At 29.5% G+C, this 21,233-nt stretch overlaps 8 protein-coding genes across 12 annotated transcripts; 3 read left to right on the top strand and 5 right to left on the bottom strand.

Annotated features, from left to right (window-relative positions):
* Positions 1-4: 4 nt before the first annotated feature.
* LOC126914489 (ADP-ribosylation factor-like protein 6) lies at positions 5-3,478 on the bottom strand. 2 transcript variants are annotated; one of them, XM_050718522.1, is made up of 3 exons: positions 3,168-3,478; positions 657-836; positions 5-573 (listed from the first exon to the last, which is right to left on the bottom strand). In XM_050718522.1, the coding sequence occupies exons 1-3, from the start codon at positions 3,343-3,345 to the stop codon at positions 362-364; spliced, it is 570 nt and encodes a 189-aa protein (XP_050574479.1). In that variant the 5' UTR covers positions 3,346-3,478; the 3' UTR covers positions 5-361. The 2 variants fall into 2 exon arrangements, with proteins under 2 accessions (XP_050574479.1, XP_050574480.1); XM_050718523.1 differs by having other exon boundaries at positions 3,261-3,478.
* Positions 833-3,029, top strand: LOC126914463 (uncharacterized). The gene is made up of 4 exons (XM_050718475.1): positions 833-1,183; positions 1,266-1,741; positions 1,818-2,153; positions 2,224-3,029. Exons 1-4 carry the CDS (start codon positions 1,123-1,125, stop codon positions 2,914-2,916), a joined length of 1,566 nt encoding a protein of 521 aa, XP_050574432.1. The 5' UTR covers positions 833-1,122; the 3' UTR covers positions 2,917-3,029.
* Positions 3,479-3,704: 226 nt separating the features above from the next.
* LOC126914465 (protein LTV1 homolog) lies at positions 3,705-5,988 on the top strand. Its single transcript, XM_050718478.1, has 7 exons — positions 3,705-3,871; positions 3,958-4,510; positions 4,587-4,783; positions 5,049-5,177; positions 5,242-5,433; positions 5,512-5,760; positions 5,846-5,988. The coding sequence occupies exons 1-7, from the start codon at positions 3,869-3,871 to the stop codon at positions 5,957-5,959; spliced, it is 1,437 nt and encodes a 478-aa protein (XP_050574435.1). The 5' UTR covers positions 3,705-3,868; the 3' UTR covers positions 5,960-5,988.
* A 564-nt stretch (positions 5,989-6,552) lies between these two features.
* Positions 6,553-7,623, bottom strand: LOC126914483 (NAD(P)H-hydrate epimerase). The gene is made up of 2 exons (XM_050718513.1): positions 7,479-7,623; positions 6,553-7,381 (listed from the first exon to the last, which is right to left on the bottom strand). Exon 2 carries the CDS (start codon positions 7,363-7,365, stop codon positions 6,661-6,663), a length of 705 nt encoding a protein of 234 aa, XP_050574470.1. The 5' UTR covers positions 7,366-7,381; positions 7,479-7,623; the 3' UTR covers positions 6,553-6,660.
* LOC126914474 (BRISC and BRCA1-A complex member 2-like) lies at positions 7,478-9,612 on the bottom strand. Its single transcript, XM_050718494.1, has 4 exons — positions 9,293-9,612; positions 8,919-9,220; positions 8,467-8,844; positions 7,478-8,399 (listed from the first exon to the last, which is right to left on the bottom strand). Exons 1-4 carry the CDS (start codon positions 9,378-9,380, stop codon positions 8,025-8,027), a joined length of 1,143 nt encoding a protein of 380 aa, XP_050574451.1. The 5' UTR covers positions 9,381-9,612; the 3' UTR covers positions 7,478-8,024.
* A 978-nt stretch (positions 9,613-10,590) lies between these two features.
* On the bottom strand, positions 10,591-14,777 carry LOC126914468 (tubulin alpha-2/alpha-4 chain-like). Of its 2 annotated transcripts, none has more exons than XM_050718483.1 (9): positions 14,655-14,777; positions 12,666-12,888; positions 12,502-12,606; positions 12,202-12,398; positions 12,023-12,115; positions 11,720-11,905; positions 11,289-11,537; positions 10,877-11,040; positions 10,591-10,794 (listed from the first exon to the last, which is right to left on the bottom strand). In XM_050718483.1, the coding sequence occupies exons 1-9, from the start codon at positions 14,655-14,657 to the stop codon at positions 10,668-10,670; spliced, it is 1,347 nt and encodes a 448-aa protein (XP_050574440.1). In that variant the 5' UTR covers positions 14,658-14,777; the 3' UTR covers positions 10,591-10,667. The 2 variants fall into 2 exon arrangements, with proteins under 2 accessions (XP_050574440.1, XP_050574439.1); XM_050718482.1 differs by lacking the exon at positions 14,655-14,777 and adding an exon at positions 13,011-13,729.
* Positions 14,778-15,132: 355 nt separating this feature from the next.
* Positions 15,133-17,536, bottom strand: LOC126914462 (chromatin assembly factor 1 subunit B). The gene is made up of 6 exons (XM_050718474.1): positions 17,110-17,536; positions 16,884-17,016; positions 16,517-16,820; positions 16,185-16,448; positions 15,865-16,092; positions 15,133-15,797 (listed from the first exon to the last, which is right to left on the bottom strand). The coding sequence occupies exons 1-6, from the start codon at positions 17,248-17,250 to the stop codon at positions 15,266-15,268; spliced, it is 1,602 nt and encodes a 533-aa protein (XP_050574431.1). The 5' UTR covers positions 17,251-17,536; the 3' UTR covers positions 15,133-15,265.
* Positions 17,537-17,678: 142 nt separating this feature from the next.
* Positions 17,679-21,163, top strand: LOC126914453 (putative lipid scramblase CLPTM1). 3 transcript variants are annotated; one of them, XM_050718451.1, is made up of 6 exons: positions 17,679-17,935; positions 18,291-18,869; positions 18,940-19,057; positions 19,135-19,338; positions 19,406-19,543; positions 19,615-21,163. In XM_050718451.1, the coding sequence occupies exons 1-6, from the start codon at positions 17,819-17,821 to the stop codon at positions 20,373-20,375; spliced, it is 1,917 nt and encodes a 638-aa protein (XP_050574408.1). In that variant the 5' UTR covers positions 17,679-17,818; the 3' UTR covers positions 20,376-21,163. The 3 variants fall into 3 exon arrangements, with proteins under 3 accessions (XP_050574408.1, XP_050574410.1, XP_050574409.1); XM_050718453.1 differs by having other exon boundaries at positions 17,687-17,821; XM_050718452.1 differs by having other exon boundaries at positions 17,919-18,023.
* The last annotated feature ends 70 nt before the right edge of the window (positions 21,164-21,233 follow it).

Genomic DNA, 21,233 nt, shown 5'->3' with positions numbered 1-21,233 from the left:
CATCTATCAGAGATACATAAATTTATTGCACGTATTGTAAAATTTATCAACAGAATTACACAATTTACAAAACAATAACACAGTTAAATAATAATCATTGCTATCGAGCAATGTGTGAATGAATTATGGTACAAATATAATTCAATGTACATATGTATATTCGTCTATTATTGGACAGATTCGTTGATGACTAGAGTCACGTGAGTATATAATGTTCATTCATTCTCTATTTCAATTTCATTCATGAAATCAGTGTCTGAAATATTTAAATGTCGAATTTTAAACAGACCATATAATCGATTAATTTGTTGTCTGCTTAACTTTCACGAGCATTAAAGCATCGAATACATTAAATTTATTTTTATCTTTTATTTATATATATGTCACGAATTTGATCTGTAAGCCATTCTATGCCTAATTGTAAACCTTCTCCAGTAATTGCATTTGTCGCTCGTATATGCCAGGGTTTGTTCTGTATACGATCAAGACCAAGCCCAGCAACAAGTTTGACAGTGGTTAAAGAATCAGGTAAGTCCATTTTATTTGCCAGAAAGAGAATCGGTATTTTACGACCTATAATATTCGATAAATAAAATTCAATAAGGAAAACACGATATACGATATTCAATATGAAAAAGTAAGGAAATAATATATACCAACTACATCTGGATGTTGGAGAAGCATATCTAATTCTTCTTTGACAACAACCAATCGTAATTTGTCGCTGCTATCGATGATAAAGATAATACCATGGCAATCTTTATAATAATGTTCCCATAACGGTCTATGACGATCATGACCTGACATATCAAATGCCGTGAAACTAATATTTTTAACTGAAAACATGTTAAAATGTATTATTAGTATTCTATGGTATGCGATTATAAAGAGCAGTATAAAATAACGAGGTAATATTGATTTACGAAAAACGTAAATGTACATATGTGTATTCAATAAATACATTATTACATATAATGAAATATATACATATTATTCATCTTATGAGGCGCCATTTTATATATTAAAATAAATGAGAATCACTGAAGAGAAGTATAATGGAGGTATATTGACGCGATAGTCTTTAAAAGTAATAATCAACTTGTAAATAAATTATTAAAAAGTATGGAAGCATATAATATTTTAGAAAATGTTATTAATGAAAAAGATTCAGACGAAAATAAAAGTAAGCTATACGTTCATCTAAAAAAGTCTAACCCTATAACATTTGTGGTGAAGGTAATATATTAAGTATTATTCAATTTCAGGCTCTATAGATGAACTGAAAAGCAAATTAAAAAACCAAATACATCAATTGAAATCTATAATTTTGCAAATTGAATGTAGTTTGGACATATTAAAATTTGGGAACATTAAATGTGTTCATTCAAACATTACCAAGTGCCTGAAAACCGATGAAGTTCAGGATATCAATTTACAATTAGAGTCCGAATTATATAGATATTCCGGTTTTCACTGTGTCAAATTCTCAAAACAGGAACATGTGTTTAATTTTTCACCTTTGAATAAATATGATAAAAATAATATTTTTGCTGTACAAATTTTGAATGATCAATATAAAGGAATTTTAGGAAAATGGGTGATGCCAATGGGTATTGATTTACATGATGTGATATGTGATTTTCCTATCCATGAGTTAAAAAATGTACCTCATTTTTTGAAAATTTGTAAGCAATATATAGATTGCTATTTCATAAGACAAGAACAATACACAACACTGATGGTACATATAGCTTATGAACTTATTTTTCTATATAACGGTTGGAAACAAAATATTAAATATCTATTTTAATTTTTAGCATAATATTTCTCATATAAAAAACTGTAAGTTACAAACAAATTTAGGATATACCCAAATTAATTTAGAACTGATGGGGGTATATAATAAAAATACTGATTCATATATAACTATAATAATATATCTCTTATATAATATTAATGAAACTAGGCCATATAAAATTGAGATAGATTCAGTAACAGAGAATGGACTGCATAAAGAGTTCAAAAACCATCTAGAATCATCTTTAGTGTGTTTTAAGCAATTTGATTTACATACAGCATTTGAGAATATATTGGATATGAAAGTATTTGCATGGGCAAAAGAAGATAACGAAGATAATTCACTGGATATAAATGTATGTAAAATTTTTAATTTTTTCTAGCAAAAATCATAAATTCAACTAAAAACATCATTTGTATTTCTAGTCTTTGAGCAATTTGGAAACAGAAGGATTTTTAGATAGTTTTACATTGCCACAAAGGAAATCTTTAATACTTCAGACCAAGAAACAGGAGGTAAAAAAAGAACAAAAGAAAAAATTATCAAAAGAAAAAAAGTTCCTTAACATTTCAAGTATATATAAAGCTGATCAAAGTTCTGTCCCCTCACAAAGTAAGAAGCAGAGATTGCAAAATATTAAACAATCTGTGAGGCAACAAGATATCAGTGTTATCAAATCAATACCAAATGTAAATAATTCAAAACAAAAGAAATTAAAACAGACAAAACTGAAGGTCAAATCAAATTTACAGAATGACTCAAAATTACAAAATAATGTCAATACTATATTTTCTGATGCAACCGTATTGAAAGATAAGCAAATAAATGAACAATTAAATAAACCATTTACCAGTACTCCAATATGTCAAAATGAACAGCATTCTTCTAATTTCAATTTATCGACTAATATTGATATTAGTGATATCGCAAGTGAAAATAATTTGAATGTTGTGGGAACAAGTAAACTTAAAAGAGATCAATTTCGGAATCATACACCTGTAAAATTATTGCAAAGAAAAATGAGGAAAAAAGTAAAGTCTTTAATTCAATCAAAATCACAGAATTCAAAGCACAATGTACTCCATAATAGAATTAAAAAGATTAAGAAATCTCTGTAATATGAATATTCCATAGTTTACCTAATAGAATGTACAAAATATTGTTTATGTTACTGATACATTTATATATATATTTATTATTTAAAAATAAATGTTATTTGAAATAAAATATATTTGTTTCGTTTTATTACGTTATTAACCGGCAATTAGTGCTCGATCAGATGAACTAGTGCAAATAATAGTATAGAAATGTGGTTTTAAGCACGTCAATTCAACATCGAATGTCGTTCACTCGTTATTATTTAACTTACATGAAAATTTTTCAACATTATACCCAACAGTGGGTACTATGTCTATGCAACGGTCATCCTCGCGTTTGAAATTATTTATGACCGTCGACTTACCACTATTATTAAGGCCCACTACTAAAACGTTTACTTCTTTTTTCCTAAAACCTAAAAGATTTGCTAAACGATCAAATAGCCCCATTTTCTGTATTTTCTTGAAGGCTTGTCACGTATTTATCGAATATCAATAGTGAACGCTATAACAATGACTGGTAGGGAAGACAATACACTCAAACATGATAAATGTATCTCATTCATTTTCCAGTATATTTATAGCTAATTTATTAATATAAATAGCATATTTTATTATTATCTTGTTACTTTAAATAGAAACTGTATAAAAATTACGATGTCTAATGTATTTAGTTATCATGTACACAGTCTTATATCTTAAATATGTATATGTATGTGTATATAAATACTATTTCCCCCACTTGATTGAACTGACTTGAGAACTCCCTACTTGAGAACTACTGGTAAATCGCATGCTTCCGTGTTCGCTCAGAACTACAGTCATATAAAGTATTATAGAGCAAAGCTATATGCGTTATCGTGATCAGAACAGTGATTGTAGAATTAAATCTATAAGCAATTTTAAGTAAATGTTCTGTTATTAATCTGTCTGTGAATTTCTGAAACCTGTTGAATAAAAAAATATTTAAAAAATGGTAAGTTAGTATATTAATGAGGTTATACACATATTTGTGCATTAGGTTATTTCTACATTATGCATTTGATTTTTTACAATTTTCAGCCGAAGGGAAAAACAAAGAAATTCATTGATAAAAAAAATTCAGTAACATTTCATTTAGTTCATCGATCACAAAGAGATCCATTAATCGCCGATGAAACAGCACCAGAACGCGTGCTTGTACCTGTTGGACATACACAAGCTTCTAAACTCGAGAAAAAGAAAATAGATGATGATAAGCGTAAAGAGGAGCAGCGAAAATATGGGATATATTTTGATGATGATTATGATTATTTGAAACATCTTAAAGATGTTAATTCTTTGACAGCTGAATGGGAACGCGTAGATTGTACAACTTTAAAATCAAATGATCAAACAAATATGCCAAAAATTAATTTACCATCCTCTGTATTTGCTTCAAATGTAGAAGAAAAAATTGGTCTTTTAAATAAAGCAGCTCCAGTTTCAGGGTTGCAACTAGACTTAGATCCAGATATAGTTGCTGCTATGGATGATGATTTCGACTATGATGATCCAGAAAATGAATTGGATGATAATTTTGTACAATTAGCTAATGCAATCAATAGCGATAATGAAATTTCACAAGAAGAAAGTGGTATGTATCTATAAGAATACATTATGTATATAAAATGATTGACTTATATCTCAAAAATATGATTTAAATGAGTCAGATCAAGTATCTGATGTTTCATCTGAGGGGCATATGGAATTATCCGACGAAGAACGAGATGAAGTGTGTAGTTTAAATAGATCTGAATATACCTTTCAAGAAGAAGAAACAAAATCCCGTTTTACAGAATATTCAATGAGTAGTAGTGTAATAAGAAGAAACAAGCAACTTACTCTTCTTGATGATAAATTTGAAAAAGTAAGTATTTATTGATGTGATATATTGTACATAGCTGGAAAGGGTACACAGAATCAAGGGAGGTACTACTCCCTATCACTCACCACTATGTGTTACTATACGTGTTATATGTTACTATATGTGTTAAATACATAAGTTTAATTTTATGATTTTATGATTATGTTGTGTCTATAAGAAATAGCCAATCACACCCGCATTCAAGAGGACTCCTTTTTTCAACTCCTTATACATTTTATTTGATAAACATGTATCATTATTTATACAGATGTATATAGCATACGATGATGATGAAATTGGCGCATTAGATTGTGATGAAATTGAAGGATATATTGCACCAAATTCAGATTTAGTTCTTCAGTGTGCAGCAGAATTTGAACAACAGCAAAACGAAGATGTAAGTTAATAGTAACTGCATTTGTAATAGAGAGAATTAAGCACATTTCTTTTCATTTTCATAGGCAGATAATGTTGCACAATTGATGGAAGATAGAATGAGAATTTTGGACAAGGAGTATTCTAGCTCCGAGGATGAAAGTCATTTAGAAGAACTTATAGTTAATACAAGAGAGAAAGATAAATGGGATTGTGAAAGTATTATTAGTACATACAGTAATATTTACAATCATCCAAAGTTAATTTCTGAACCCAAGGTTGTTGTTTAAGAATAATTGTTCATTTATTTTATTCCTTTTGTTATGTGAAATTATAATGTGTGAATTCTCTTGTAGTATCCACGAAAGATCAAAGTCAATCCAAAAACAGGTATACCAGAAAATGTTTTAGATGGGTGTCTTGGAAAATTGACTGCTAAAACATTGGCTCAATTTGATCAGCAAAATGAAAGTTGTAAACCAAAATATCCTCAGTCTATTGCAGAAACTATGAAATCTACCCTAAGTACATTAAGTATAAGATCTAAAAATGAAACTACGGAAGAAAGAAAACGAAGAAAAAGTGCACTTAAAGAATATAGAAGAGTAAAATTATCATTCTAATTGTATACATACATAACAAGCCAAGAACATATAATACAAATAAAAAATTGTTTGTTATTAATTTCAGGAAAGGCGAATAGAACGGAAGGCAAATAGTGAAGCGTTTAAGGAGGAAAAGAAACGCCAAGAAAAAATATTATTAAATAACAGGCAAAATATTCAAGGAAATAGAATACTTTAACATGTAAATTTCCTGTTATTTTTATTTTTCCTGTTATCTTTTTAATAAATTAATAATAAATAAATTAATTTACACACTACGCGTATATTGTTTACAATATACGAAATGGAGCGAAATCCGTGATATAAAATATAAATGAGGAAGATTTTATAGCTCATAATAAGGCGAACATCAAGAATAATAAAGTTGCGTTGGAAACCTACTTCTGCCAGCCATGTTATTTTTAAGTTCCACTTTTCTCTAGCGAATGTCCGGAATCGAGGTCCAGACTTCTTTATATCTGGGACATAGATGTACCGCCTACACTTATATACGAATATATATATTCCTATGTCCATAAGCAGTTTATAGCATGCATGAATGTTAATTTGTTAGATTTTAACCGCCATCTAGATACATGAAAAAAGTACATGTAGCGGCGGATTTAAATCAAAACGAAACGAAAACAATGTCAAACTGCGTGCAAGATTCGTCACGGCGATGCTATAGGCGAAAGCTATTTCTCTAGCTACTGAATATTATTAACATAAGTAAAAAAACAGGTTCACTATACATATGTACGGTATTTCTATGGAAAATAAAATACATATCTGTAAATATAGGACAATATAGCTGTTTATCAACAGTTATAAATATTTTATTTTCGATTATTGTACATATTTGTAATAAAAAATGCAAGTAATTAAAGTTTGTATGAAGACTTAATTTAACAAAAGAATTAAATCAGTTCCTGGATATTCAGGTAGATTAAGGCTATATGCTTTATCCAATTTTTTAGGTATAAATCGACCACCTAAATAATGATACTTCCCTTCAAATTTTTTAGCACATAATTTTGGCGCTGTTAGTGATACAAGCATTTCTGGTTTTATTCCGCCTTCTGTAGGTGGTCCATCTTCAACACTCCAACCTGATGGTATATCAATACTACAAATTGGAACAGTCGTATTTTTTAACAGGTGAATAATAGGAATAAATGTATCTCTTATAGGTGGCTTAAAACTAAATCCAAATATTGCATCCACTATAAGACCAAATTGATGCAGTTGCTTTGAAGCAATGTATTCTACATCATCCTTTAATAAGGGAATATCATTTTCAATGCACTGATGCAGTAAATTTTCATACAGTGTATTGTTTGTCCTTTTAGGATAATAAATTTCAGGCAAATATCCAAATTGTTTTAAGTGTCTAGCGCAAACAAGTCCATCACCACCATTGTTTCCTGGGCCACAACAAATCAAAATTTTTTGTTTAGAATTTTTAAGCGATGGATAAGTACGAGCAATGGCAATAGCACAGCTTTGACCAGCAAGTTCCATTAATTGATCAACGCTAAACTTATATTTCTCAAATAAATCTTTATCTACATTGATACTTTCCGTTTGATTCAAATATTTCAGCATACTGGTATATGATGCTCTTCCAAAAATAAATTTATTGTTAGACAAACAAGGTTTTATATAACTCTTAATATATGATATCATTTATTAATTTTGTTACATACAAATATACGTACATATAACGAGAAAGAATATAACCTCTTACAGTAAACTGTGATTATTCTTTTTATTAATGCAAAGAAATTTTAATCTCAGCAGAAAATATTGATTATTTTTATTTAGTAATATCTTTCAGCACTTGCATTAAAAACTGTACGTATGGAATTAATTTTATTGTATCCTTCGAAATCGTTTCGAGATTTACATGTACTTCTTACGACAATGAGTCGATTGAACAGCGAAACTGAAGTTTATCGCAGATTCCAATAGTTTACATTTTGACATTGTCTTATATACACATGTATATGGCAAAGTTTTTAATTTTACATATAAAATTACACGCTTATAAGTATAAAATACTTTATTATTATCGATTATATAGAAAATAAATATTAACATTAAATAATAATAGAGTAATTTTTTGGTTATTCTTGTAGTAGGTAGTGTTATATTTATTTTTATTTTTATATGGATTTATTTAGAAAGAATAATTACCAGTATGTACAAAGAGAGATTTATGTTAATGTAACAAGTAATTAAAATAATTTAAATTATGTAATAAACTAACTTTGATTCCCTGAACAATTTTTGATAGAATTGAATTTAAATGTTTGTAAATACGAGTAAATGGTTTGACACAACCGTTTTACCATAACTTGTGGCGACCATGAAACATCATAAGGATATTTTATTCTTTCACTGTAGGTAGTACGTTGAATCAAATGATATATTGAGCGTAATTCAACTAGAGGTGGTTCTTGAGGAAATCCAAATGGAAACTGAATATGCACACATGCATAAAAGTCATCTACACATACTAAAAATGTCACATATTTACAGTTTATAGCATCATATTCTAAAAGACATTTATGGTGGATAAATGAACATGCTGCTATATAATCTCTTCTTCTCTTTAAGCTTTGCACAACTGAGTTTACCTAAAACAATATTTATTTTATTCATAATTATTATAGCACAAAAACAAAATTAAAACAAGTTACATACCTTTCCTGCAATATATTTTTTTACTTTTGGTATATATCGTAGTAGGTATATGTCATATGGAAAATGTGGTAAATGTAATTCACCTGTTTCACTAAGAGACTCTTCTAAAGATTTTGAAAAGTAAAGTTGTGGAGTAACATGACTCCAACCTGTTCCAGAAAATGTTACAAGAAGCATTGCAATGTCACTTTCTGATTTACAAGTACGAATTTCTAACTGTGAAACATCCACTGATAAACTTATTAAAAATCTAGCTTCTGTTGGTTTAGAACTGAATGGTAACAATATTACTTCAACATCTTCTGTTTTGACTTCTCCTGAATTCATTAGCATATTATATTCTAATTGTAATCTAGCTTGCTTCTGAATTAATTGTACCTGATTTAAAAGAAAGATGTATCAAATTCAATGTAGTTCCAGTATTAAAAAATTTATATGTAACAATCACAAACCTGATGTTGTTTGTAGCATGATAAAAGTTCTCTAAGAACATTCAATAATGCATTTTCATCATTAGGATTCCATTTAGCAAGACTAGGTACTTTGGCAGATAACGAATCCACGTCCATATCTGCTAGGAATGTATTGTCATTAAATATGAAATCAGGTCCCATTTCAGGACATTGCGAATCAAACAGTACATTCCAAGTTAAATTTTGTTTAGCATAAGGTATAGATAATTTAAAACGATCTCCGTGTACTTTTCCACAACTGGATGACATAGAATCTATCTCGATTGTTTCGCAGCAAACTCCTTATAAAAGAATAAAAGAATATAATAATATAATTATAAATTATCATAACATATTTTATGTACTAAACTAACCAAGTTTATCAGTCGATAAAACATGGATTAAAAGTGGCTCGATATACGAGTCAATAACAGTCAAAATCGCACATTGTTGGTTTAACATTGTAATACTTTTATATTATAACACTTAACATATACTCGGTAAGTAACAAATAGTCAGTATAGAAAAAAAACCTTTCGTAAATTCTACGCGTATCACATAGTATTTTGTTATCATTACACAAATGTTTTCAAATGTACATGTTAACGTTTGCTGATGTTTAGGATGGAAAAACAATATTTTTATATACTACGCTATCGCGTGAATTTGTCTTTCATGTAGTCGCCTGAATATAGTTTCGTTAATTGTATCTAGAATCTAGAGGCTAGAGACATCTCGTATAAACCGAGGGGGAAATTTAAACTCATTGTCCAGATATTCACCAAGTGTTGCCGAATAAGAGGAAGTCAGAACTTGGCAAAGGAAACACTTCATTAAGCAATGTTCAGTTGAGAGCCCTATTGAATTAGCAGTTATGGAACGAATCACGTATGACCCTTCAAGGAGTCTGGATTTTCTCGAGATCTCGTCGTTGTCCGTTTATATAAATTTTTTAGGTACCCTATTATCTCTGCCGCTCTATTTCTTTCGCAGCTACTTTCTTTTCGCACGTGTACACGTTTCGCATGTTTGCGGTGAATCAGTCAAAGTTCGTTCATTTAAGGCATAGCAATCGGACCCTATCCATTACTGAACAGTGGGGATCTGAAGAACTGAATAGGCTGACCGAGAATGTCGAGTTACAGGGTCCGACATTAACCAATATTCCGGCTAGTAAAAATCGGTCAAGGCTGCGGTTCCTCGGTTGGACTCCGCAGACAGTGTCAGTCGCAAAGTCGACGGTTTAAAATATTCACGATTTGAATTTTACGTGAATAGAGAATATTTTAGAGAGTCCTTTTATATATTTTCTCGCATAAGCGCAAATAGAGCGCGCGCATCGTCAGCGGATTAGTAGGACTGAATTAAAATTTTAGAGAAACAGGATTTTTGAACTAGCGGAGGATTCCTTCATAAAAAAATTAGGGGGAGGGGATTAAAATAATATTTCATGTAAAATTTATTTCGTAATAATTTATATTTAAATTTTTATAGTATATATTTTTAAGATACAATTGTTTTATTTTTTTTCAGATAATTAACTAGTTACACTTGTAAAGTAAAATGTATTTTTGTTCTCAGTAACTCAGTAAAATTCAATGATTGGTTCATGGATCATATTACCTAGTATAGTATAAACGAAAACGAAATATGAATTTTCACGACAAACGAGCAAGTTGTTAATCTTATTTATTATATTTCAATCAGAAAATTGAGTGTAAATAATACATTTTCGATACATTTAAAGAATCAATATTCTTCTTCGTCTTCAGTATTAGCTGCGTCTTCTTGAACTTCACGATAATCCAATTCTAAAGCTGCTAAATCTTCTCTCGCTTCCGCAAATTCGCCTTCCTCCATACCTTCACCGACAAACCTATATTTAAAAAGGTTCAAGAAGATTAAAAAAAATTCTTCTCAAATTTAAATGCGACAAAATAATAGAGATATCAGTTTACCAATGAACAAACGCTCGTTTAGCATACATCAGATCAAATTTATTATCGATTCTAGCCCATGCTTCAACTATTGCAGTGGTGTTACAAAGACAACATACAGCTCTTTCTACTTTTGCAAGATCACCTCCTGGTACTACAGTGGGTGGTTGATAATTTATCCCTACCTACAAAAAGTGTAGTAAAAAATATAATTCTTTATTTGTTTGACTATCTCTTCTTGTCTATGTGACTGGAATTTAACTGTATCTGACTACCTCTTCCGTTGGTATAATTAGAATTTTTGACAAAGGTTAATGTCTTCTAACTAATTAAAAATATTTCTTATGCAATCCTGTTTCGTAAAGGCCACGTTAAATATTCTTCTTTCTTTTTCACATAAGGAAAAATTATCTTACATAATTGTCGAACGAACCTTAAAACCAGTCGGACACCATTCGACAAATTGAATATGTTTCTGTCGTTTGATTGTCGCAATAGCAGCATTTACATCTTTGGGAACAACATCTCCTCTGTAAAGCATGCAAACTGCCATGTATTTTCCTCTACGCGGATCACAATTCACCATTTGATGATTTGGTTCAAAACACGAATTCGTTATCTCCGCTACAGTAATTCTCTCATGACTAGCATTCGCAGCTGATAAAACTGGAGCGTAAGTTGCCTACAGAATATAAGAAATATTTGTATCATAGAGCACAAATGAAATTTTGCAACATTGTTACATAAATCTATATATGTATATATGAAATAAAAATATAATAAATCATGTATATATATATATATATATATATATATTATATTTTTATTTTTAGCAGAATTACAAAATACTTATGACTGACTTACAAGAGGAAAATGAATACGCGGATATGGTACTAAATTTGTTTGAAATTCGGTAAGGTCAACGTTAAGAGCTCCATCGAATCGTAAACTTGCGGTTATCGATGAAACGATTTGTCCAATTAAACGATTTAAATTTGTGTACGTAGGTCTATCGATGCTTAAATTCCTTCTGCATAATTCATAAATGGCCTATGTGAAATGTTATCAATTATTAATAAGTTGATATAGAAGGCGCAAAGTCGTGATATTTTAAACCTGAACTTTGACTGATCATAAGAATCGTAGATACAGAGTAGGAATACATACTTGATTGTCAACTATGAAGGCCACGTCGCAATGTTCTAGTGTTGGATGTGTATAAAGAATCGCGTTATATGGCTCTACAACGGCAGTCGATACCTAATAAATAACGCATCGTATAACACATAATTATCATAATTTACTGTTAACGAATATTAAAAGTTCATGTTTCTAATCGTCTTTACCTGAGGCGCGGGATAAATACTAAAAGTCAATTTACTTTTCTTTGGATAATCAACGGACAATCTTTCCATCACTAAACTCGAAAATCCTGATCCTGTGCCACCACCGAACGAATGGAAGATTAGAAAACCCTGCAGACCTTTGCATCGTTCAGTGAGTCTGCGAATTCGATCCAAAGTCAGGTCCACAATTTCCTTCCCTAGAGAGTACAATTTAAAATTGAAAGAGACGAAGAAAACGAGAGTAAAGATAACTCGTTGTTCAAATTTTCAATTTACGCAAATTGCACGTATGACGTATACCTATGGTGTAATGACCTCGCGCGTAATTATTCGCCGCATCTTCTTTGCCCGTGATTAGTTGCTCCGGATGGAACAGTTCTCTATATGTACCTGTACGAACTTCATCTAAAACACGGTGGAAACATTTTAGTAAGGAAATCGAGATTTTTTCCACAATAACTTGCCTACTACTGTTGGTTCGAGATCGACAAACACGGCTCTTGGAACGTGTTTTCCCGAGTCCGTCTCGGAAAAGAATGTGTTGAAAGAATCATCCCCGTAACCAACGGTGGTGTCACTGGGCATTTGTCCATTAGGTTGAATTCCATGTTCCAAGCAGTATAGTTCCCAGCAAGCGTTACCCATTTGGACGCCAGCTTGGCCAATATGAATGGATATACATTCCCGCTGTAACAATATATAAATAAAAATATTTAGTAATTGCCATAGCCGTATTTAACGCTATTATTATAAACTGATTTTAATTACGATCTTGTACGACTTTGTCTGCCATAACTTGAACGCTATACCTTTTTTGCCATTATCTTTTAATGTGACTGACTCTTTTGCAGCATCAATTACTTTGTATGGAGAGGATTAATAAAAAGTACAAAGCACGAACAAAAGAATATTTAAATGTATTCGATTAATGTTTATATACGTTTCCGCTTTGTGGAACATTTCAAATGACACAAATTGTATAAGCTGTTTTTTGTTGTTGTTTAAAAAGGTATGAAACAGGAATTTTCATTGTTGGAAATAAGTGGGATCGAATTTTTCCGTTGGAACGATTTATAAAAGACGTCGGCAGATTGAAACAAGCGAATCACTTGACTTATACGTTTCTAAACTGAATCAGTTAAAGCACTCAACAGGATGTGATTACGAACTGACATGTCGAAATTCCATCGACATAAAGCAATCTTATACCTGTCAGTAAATCGCAGAGCTATTTTACCTTGACCTGTCATATCTTCGTTTAATAATTTAATCGCAATCTAAAAGAGGACATTATAGTTAGAGATCGACTCGTTGCCGCTATGCGTACGGGGCATAGGAGAGTCATAGACTCTTCCGGTACTTTACATTCTCTAGGTGCATCATGCTAAAAATCGATTTTTACAGGTTGACATACTGTAACCATAGCAGCTTGATCGAACATCGTTTTGTACGTGACACAATTTTGCGGTTCTCCAAACGAACGATCTTCGCAGCGAAAGGAACAATTACCGATTCGATCGATCATTTTTGTATACACATGTATATTATTCATTCAAATGTACGTACTAATACGCTTATGATCTATAACGTAATTAAATTTAGAGAATATTTTAATTCTTAATACGAAACAGAATTTATTATGGCATCGATATGAATTTAAAGAGATTAGATTATTCCGATTCTCGCCAGAGTATACGCGTCAATTTAATTGTTACGTTCCTTTTACTCTTGTTGCAGTAAACATGAATATTTTAAGATATTCTTTTTTAAAATGACCGACTTAATTCGTCTTCTGTAAAATCTTCCGACTGTGAATTACGAAACACTCGTACTAACCAGCAGTTAAAAACTTTACTTCATTCAATGACTATTTATTTATAATATTTTCAAAGACAAAAATATATATTATTTAAACGTTATTTGCATTGCAATTAATAAGCTAAATTGAAATTCAAGCTGTAAGTATGTAAATTGGAGTTTTGTTTATTGGGTTCTATGCCGCGTTAGTTAAAAATCGATCTCTCGATTCCCTGAAATATTTATCCAACTATAATGTATTCGTCGTATGAACCTTAACTTCGGAAACTGTCTTATACACGATTTGCTATTGACAGTTCTCTAATCGGTCGATTAAACTATAAGGGAGCACGGTATATTATAATTAAAGGATATGCTGGTTATACACAATGTTAATACTGCATAGTTTTGAATTGAGTTATAATCTATTAACTATTATAGCAGATAAGAATCACTATAAGTATTCGAAAGTTCAATCTTTCGCAATGATAATATAATAAGAAAATTCAAATTTTTGTATTTAAATTTTTTTTAATGGATGCCTATAATAACTATAATTATTAAAAATAACTTTAATTATAACAGGTTATAATTATAGCTTTTAATTATAATTTTTATGAAATAGCAATAAAATGTATGATAATTAATATACTTACCATGGTTGATGATGTAAAATCTTAAGGGTAAAAAACCGTGTCAGGACGAACCACGATTCAACTACTGTCTGACTGAACGAATAGTCAGATCACTGTGATACGCCATATTATTATTCATAGATATATAATATCTGTTCTAAGTTTCACAGGTGACAAAGGCTACCGCTATAGTGTCCGCGTATAGTTAAAATATAAATGCGACAAAAAGTTGTATGATACCTCAAACGTATCGTCAAATTGTAATAATTAATAGATTACATAACTCGTTAGGTACTAAATAAAGGAGATGAAACAATTTATGAAAATTTATCAGAATTACAAGCATTTTTTTTTATGTGAACGGCTATACAAATATAAATAAAAATATTATAACGGTCATATATGATTTATACATAATTCATTAATTATATCGTACTACATAACGAATGCCGCGGAAAATTAAACGGGAATTAATAAATTAAATGAAAGAAGATAATAGTTATAAATCAAATCTATAATTTATATATTTATTGCAATAATACAAAATATAATATACAAAAGGAAATATTACAAAAATATATATAGATATGTCAATATATTTTTTAATTGCTAGTCGTATTTCAAACTCAAAATTACTCTTTTTTAAATCCCTTTGGGCTGGAAAGTGTAATTAATTGTACTCTTCGGGGTGCTTTATTAGAAATTATTAATGGCACTTCTTTTTCTTTAGGTGCATGTTTTATATTTGCTTTAGTAACTTCAGTAGTACTTTCTTCGTTATAAACTAATACAATATCTTCAGTCTCTTCTGTTTCCTTATTATTTACGTCATTTTTCTCGTTAATGATGTTATCTAATAATTTATTATCTTGATTTAAGGCACTTTCTGGATTCCTAATAAAAGTTTCTTTTTCTTTTGATTTTATGATCTCAATATCCATAGCACTATTATCTATATCGTTGGTCGATAAATGTTCTTTTGATGTATCTTTAGCACTAGAATTTAATGTCGTAGATTGCTTAAAATCATTATTAACAGTGCTAGATTTTGTTGTAGTATTACTTTGCCTTTTACATTCTTCACCTAATTCACCTCTTTGAAATTGTATTATAGAACAATATCCATCTGTTGAAGAAGCTATTAATATTCTACCATCGCTTGACCTGGGAACATCAAATAGATTAATTTTTTCTTCTCATTTAAAAATAATGTTATGTAATCATTGCTTACCATGCAACATCAGTTAATCTGGTATAATGAATATTTGATATCACAGCAATTGGTGAAATTTGTTGCGTATCATAAATCATTATTGAATGCTGAGTTGCAACAGCAAACACCATTCTGTAGGGTAATGCTATCACTGGTGTTGGGCCACTCTTTCGTAATTCAAAATAAACTGGACAACATCGAACTGCGATAGTACAATCATCCAAAGAAGGTAAAAGTAGAAGAGGTCTAAAAATGACATCGCATATTATATCTACTATATAATTAGATTATTATATAATAATAATCATATGTCAATATGTAAAATATAAATAACTTACTCTTTTAAATTATATCTTGAGAAAATTAAAGTTGTATTAGATATTCTTTCAGTAGTTTCTAAAGGTTCAATTATACCGGAAGGTACAATAAGTAATAATCCATCGGTAGAAAATGTTAATCTTCTAAAGAATGATTTAAAAGTATCATCATAGAACAAGCGTACTACTTTATCTTTTAGTGGATGGTCTGGTGGTGTTGGAATTTTTGCCTTATAAACCCGTTGCACTGTCCTTTTAGTATTTATATCGATCAAACGACACATCCTATGAATAAATTATTTGATGATTGTATTAAAAGCATCACAAATATTATTAAGGTTTAATATATTTACCTATCTGTACTTATTGTAGATATATATTGATTACAAGGATCCCATGAAACTCCTTGTACAAAACCTTTATGGTCGGATAATATACATACAGAACGCCCTTTGTGAACATCCCATAAAATAGCTGTATTATCTACAGATCCCGAAACTAACATATTAGAATTTGGAGACCAACTGATATCATAAACATCCTCGAGGTGTCCTCTTAATACTTTCCAGGAAATCCATTGTTCTTTATCTTTAGTTTCATCAGAATTAATAAAAAATTCACAGTCCTCCTTTTGTTTCCATAAAATTATAGTTGATTCTGCAATGCATTTTAGTTTTAATAAAAATCTCTTCCTAATTAATCCTTTATAATATTACCAACCATCGTCTCCTGATGCTAAAATATCTTTCGACGGTGAAAATCGCACTACATTTACTGCTCTTTGATGTCGTTCTAAATCGGTTACGCATTTCACAGTAGCAACTCCACTATCATTCGTTGTTAAATGCCATATCTAATTTTATGAAGTAATTCAAAAACAAAAATTTCTATTCTAAATTATATTTAATATAAAAATATTTAATACGAATTATTTGCATAATATTACCAAGACGTGCGAGTCAGCACCGCCAGTGACAAGTCGCCAAAAAATTTCATTCTCTGGTGTTTCATAAACTCCAGCCTGTATATCAATACTTAAAACTGGATCACGATTATGCCATGAAATTTCAGGCGTAGTGCACCACATAATTTTAATTTAAAGATATAATACAATAACGTCACAAAAGTTTATTATAATAATTGATAACAGGTTGCATCTAACCTGTTCCAAGATGTCACATTATTCCCGCCAAAACATATGATTTTTTTCAGGTCCAATCTTAATTAACTATCTATTCTCCTAGTTAGATATCACTAGTAATATAACAACAGACATGAAGCTGAATAGCATTTATTAAAAGAGATTTATTTAGAAAAGTTGAAAATTGACAGAGAACTAGTTCGTATTTTACGTTTTTATTTTTTTGTAAGTTGGAATGTTAATGATTATAAATTATCTATAATTTTACTAAAAATCAATTTATGTATTATTATTTATAAGTTTAACGAATTTAGTTATAATATTAAAAATAGTAAATACATTTCATCGCATATATTTTATATTATTTGATTAAATATACGAGGAATTCAAGTTCAGTGTCATGAAACATGTGATTTATGAAATATATTGTATATCCGGTATGTACAACTCCCTCTGAAAATGCAAAGGGAATACACGCCAATAAACGGGCACGAGAAACAATCTGAACACAAAAATGGTGGGTGCTGAAAATGATAATCACGATCGTAAGGAACTAAGCATCAAAGATAGTATGGATAACAATCAACAAAATGGAGAATTAGTTTCTACAGAAAACAACGAAGAAATAGATGTGTGTTAATTATATGTATTGTTGCCTTGTATTTTCTCATTTTATAATTTATTTTATCCTTGGAAATATTTATCGTATTTCATCAAAAGTAATGAGCTTAATTTTATTGTCATTTCACATGTTGATTTCATTTGAAAACTTCTTTAAAAATTGATTCCAGTATAACATATAATTTATCAAATTTGCAAATTTATCAATGATATATAAATGATTGTTTAGTGGTGTAATAAACCTAATGTAAATAATCGTTGCAACCTGTTTTGTTCAATACAGCGATAATATTGCAGATTTCGTTTATTTTAATCTTATCAAAGTTATATGTTAAAAACTTACTTTTTCTTTTATCTATGTATAGGTAAACGCAGAAATTGACGAACAAAGGAAGAGGTATCAACCAACACGCCTAGAATCATTCTTCGCAATAACAAAATCTTTAATTATACGTGCCCTCATCATCTATTGTATTAGTCATCTATTCAGACGACTTCAAACTGATAATTCTCAGTTTCCTGGTGTTATCAATCCAGCACATTCACAAGCTGTAAATATATTTGAAAATGGAACATTATTTGACTTACATGTTTATTTATCAGAATCAGAGAATTTTAAGCAATTTGATGATCCAAGAACATTAGTATGGTTAGAACAAGGATTAGTATATGGAGATTGGTACAGTGGACCATTTCAAGATGGATCAAAAGTTAGAAATTATAAATTCGTTGCAACCAATCAATTAAAAAATAATGGGTCTATATATCTTCATATATATGTCACTAAAAGTGGAAAGTCTCCGAACCCCAAAGATGGAAAAAACTATGCAGGAGATTATATGTCGTACTCTAGAAAAATGTTAAACAAATTCAAAAAAGTTAAATATCAAAAAAGGCACAATCTATTAACTGGTGAAACTACTGCAAGTAAAGAAGAAATTGAGGTGTGTATACCTTGTAGTTCATTTTATGTATATATGAAGGTAAAGATATTTATATTTATATTCATTGTAGAAAGCTGAACTAATGAATCAAGAATATTTATCACATTGGCATCCAAATTTAACTATTAATTTAGTAACAGATCATACTAACTGGGTATATGGTCAATTATCTCCACCTTTAGATACATGTAAGTTTCTCCTTAACACATTTTAATTTTTATTTACGTAAATGCATGTAATTAATATAAATACTTCTTTTCAATAGATATTCATTTTTTACCTGGTGAGAAATTCTATAAGCCTATATTATATATGAACGATTTTTGGAATATGCAAAGAGATTATCAACCCTTAAATGATACTGTTAAAGAACTTGAACTTAGATTAACCTATCAACCACTTTCATTATTTAAGTGGCAAATTTATGCAGCTCAGTCAATGAGAAATAAATGGATATCTTCATTTATGGGTATGTTATTTTGTGAATAATATTAAAGTAAGTACAAACAAAATTTTCTAATAATATTTTTATATAGGAGATTCAACGGACGAAGAAGACGATGATCAAGATACTTTAAAAGAAACACTATTGGAAACTAATCCTTACCTATTGGGTCTGACTATAATTGTATCAGTATTACACAGTGTGTTCGAATTTTTAGCATTTAAAAATGGTAAAGTTAAAAATAAATAATTTAATGTTTATAAATAGACAATTATTACATTCTTTATGTATTTTTTTTAGATATACAATTCTGGAACAATCGTAATTCATTGGAAGGACTGTCAGTTCGATCTGTATTTTTCAATGTTTTTCAATCATTGATTGTTTCATTGTATGTTCTTGACAACGACACAAATACAGTGGTTCGGATTAGTTGCGCGATAGGTTTATGCATAGAAATATGGAAAATTAATAAGGTCGTAAATATTACTGTTGATAGAAACTCAAAAATACTTAGTATCTTCCCAAAAATAAGTTTCCATGATAAAGGATCATATGTAGAATCATCTACAAAAGAATATGATAGGCTTGCTTTTAAATATTTATCATGGACTCTTTATCCTCTTCTAGGAGGATATGCAATTTATTCATTGATGTATTTAGAACATAAAGGATGGTATTCTTGGGTTCTTAATATGCTCTATGGATTTTTATTAACGTTTGGGTTTATTATGATGACACCACAGCTATTTATTAATTACAAATTAAAAAGCGTGGCACATCTTCCATGGCGTATGATGTCTTATAAATTTTTAAATACATTTATTGATGATATTTTTGCATTTGTTGTAAAGATGCCAACATTATATAGAATTGGTTGTTTCCGCGATGACATCGTTTTCTTTATATTTTTATACCAAAGATGGATATATAAAACTGATCATGCTAGAGTAAATGAATTTGGCTTTTCTGGCGAAATGGAAGTTAAAATGATTAAAGACAAAAAACAAGAATCTATCAAAGATCGTCCAAAAAGTGAAGCAAATAAAAAGAACGAGTAATATCTGGTGCATAATGTTAGCATTAAATATATTATTCAAACTTTATCTTAAATTAATAAATTTATTAGTACCAAAGGATATATCTATACGCATTAACGTATACCTTTGTGAGTTTGATATAACTACGTGTGTATGTATATATTCTTTTGCTTTTAAGATCTAGCTAATTGAAAGGTCTCGCAGAGACATTGATGTGTTTGAATAAGAATATCAATGTTTATTGCAATCGGCAAAATATTAGAAAAAGATTTAGTGCGATTGTAAAGAATGTTATAAAAATGTACTCTTTTTAGGAAGCAGTTGTTATCATGCTTTGATTTAAACTCGTACATTTCGTTTATGTTTCAATGCTTTGTAATAATCTTCATTATTTTATATCAAATCAAACATATACATATAAAGTTTATTTGAATGTTTAAAGATATCCCAAGCCACAAATTGTTTATATATATATATAATGTATATAATTATATATATAATATATGTATAATATATATAATATATATATACATGAAACGATCTGTAATTCTGATTGCTTGCATACACAAATATTGTAATGAGTATATGTACATCAAATCTATATATAATGAACCATAAATAATATAAATCTTGCGTCAAATATTTTGTGTTTACTGTTGTCTATGTACGTATCGGATATTGTAACATTTTTGCAAAAAATAGTGAATTCTAAACGATTTACATGATGAATATGTTAAAAATTAAGTTATCTTTGCTATTAAACAAAATTATAATTATTGTTTTTAATAAATCAGTGTCTTCTACGAATATTTAATTTTGTCATAATTACCAGCAATAGAATATTCTGTCTATGAAAATGAATAAAAGGAGAAAAAAGTT

The sequence above is a fragment of the Bombus affinis genome, chromosome 3, assembly GCF_024516045.1.
Source record: "Bombus affinis isolate iyBomAffi1 chromosome 3, iyBomAffi1.2, whole genome shotgun sequence".
Classification (NCBI taxonomy): Eukaryota; Metazoa; Arthropoda; class Insecta; order Hymenoptera; family Apidae; genus Bombus; species Bombus affinis.
Note: the sequence above shows the minus strand (reverse complement) of the source record. Positions and strands in the feature narration are given on the sequence as shown.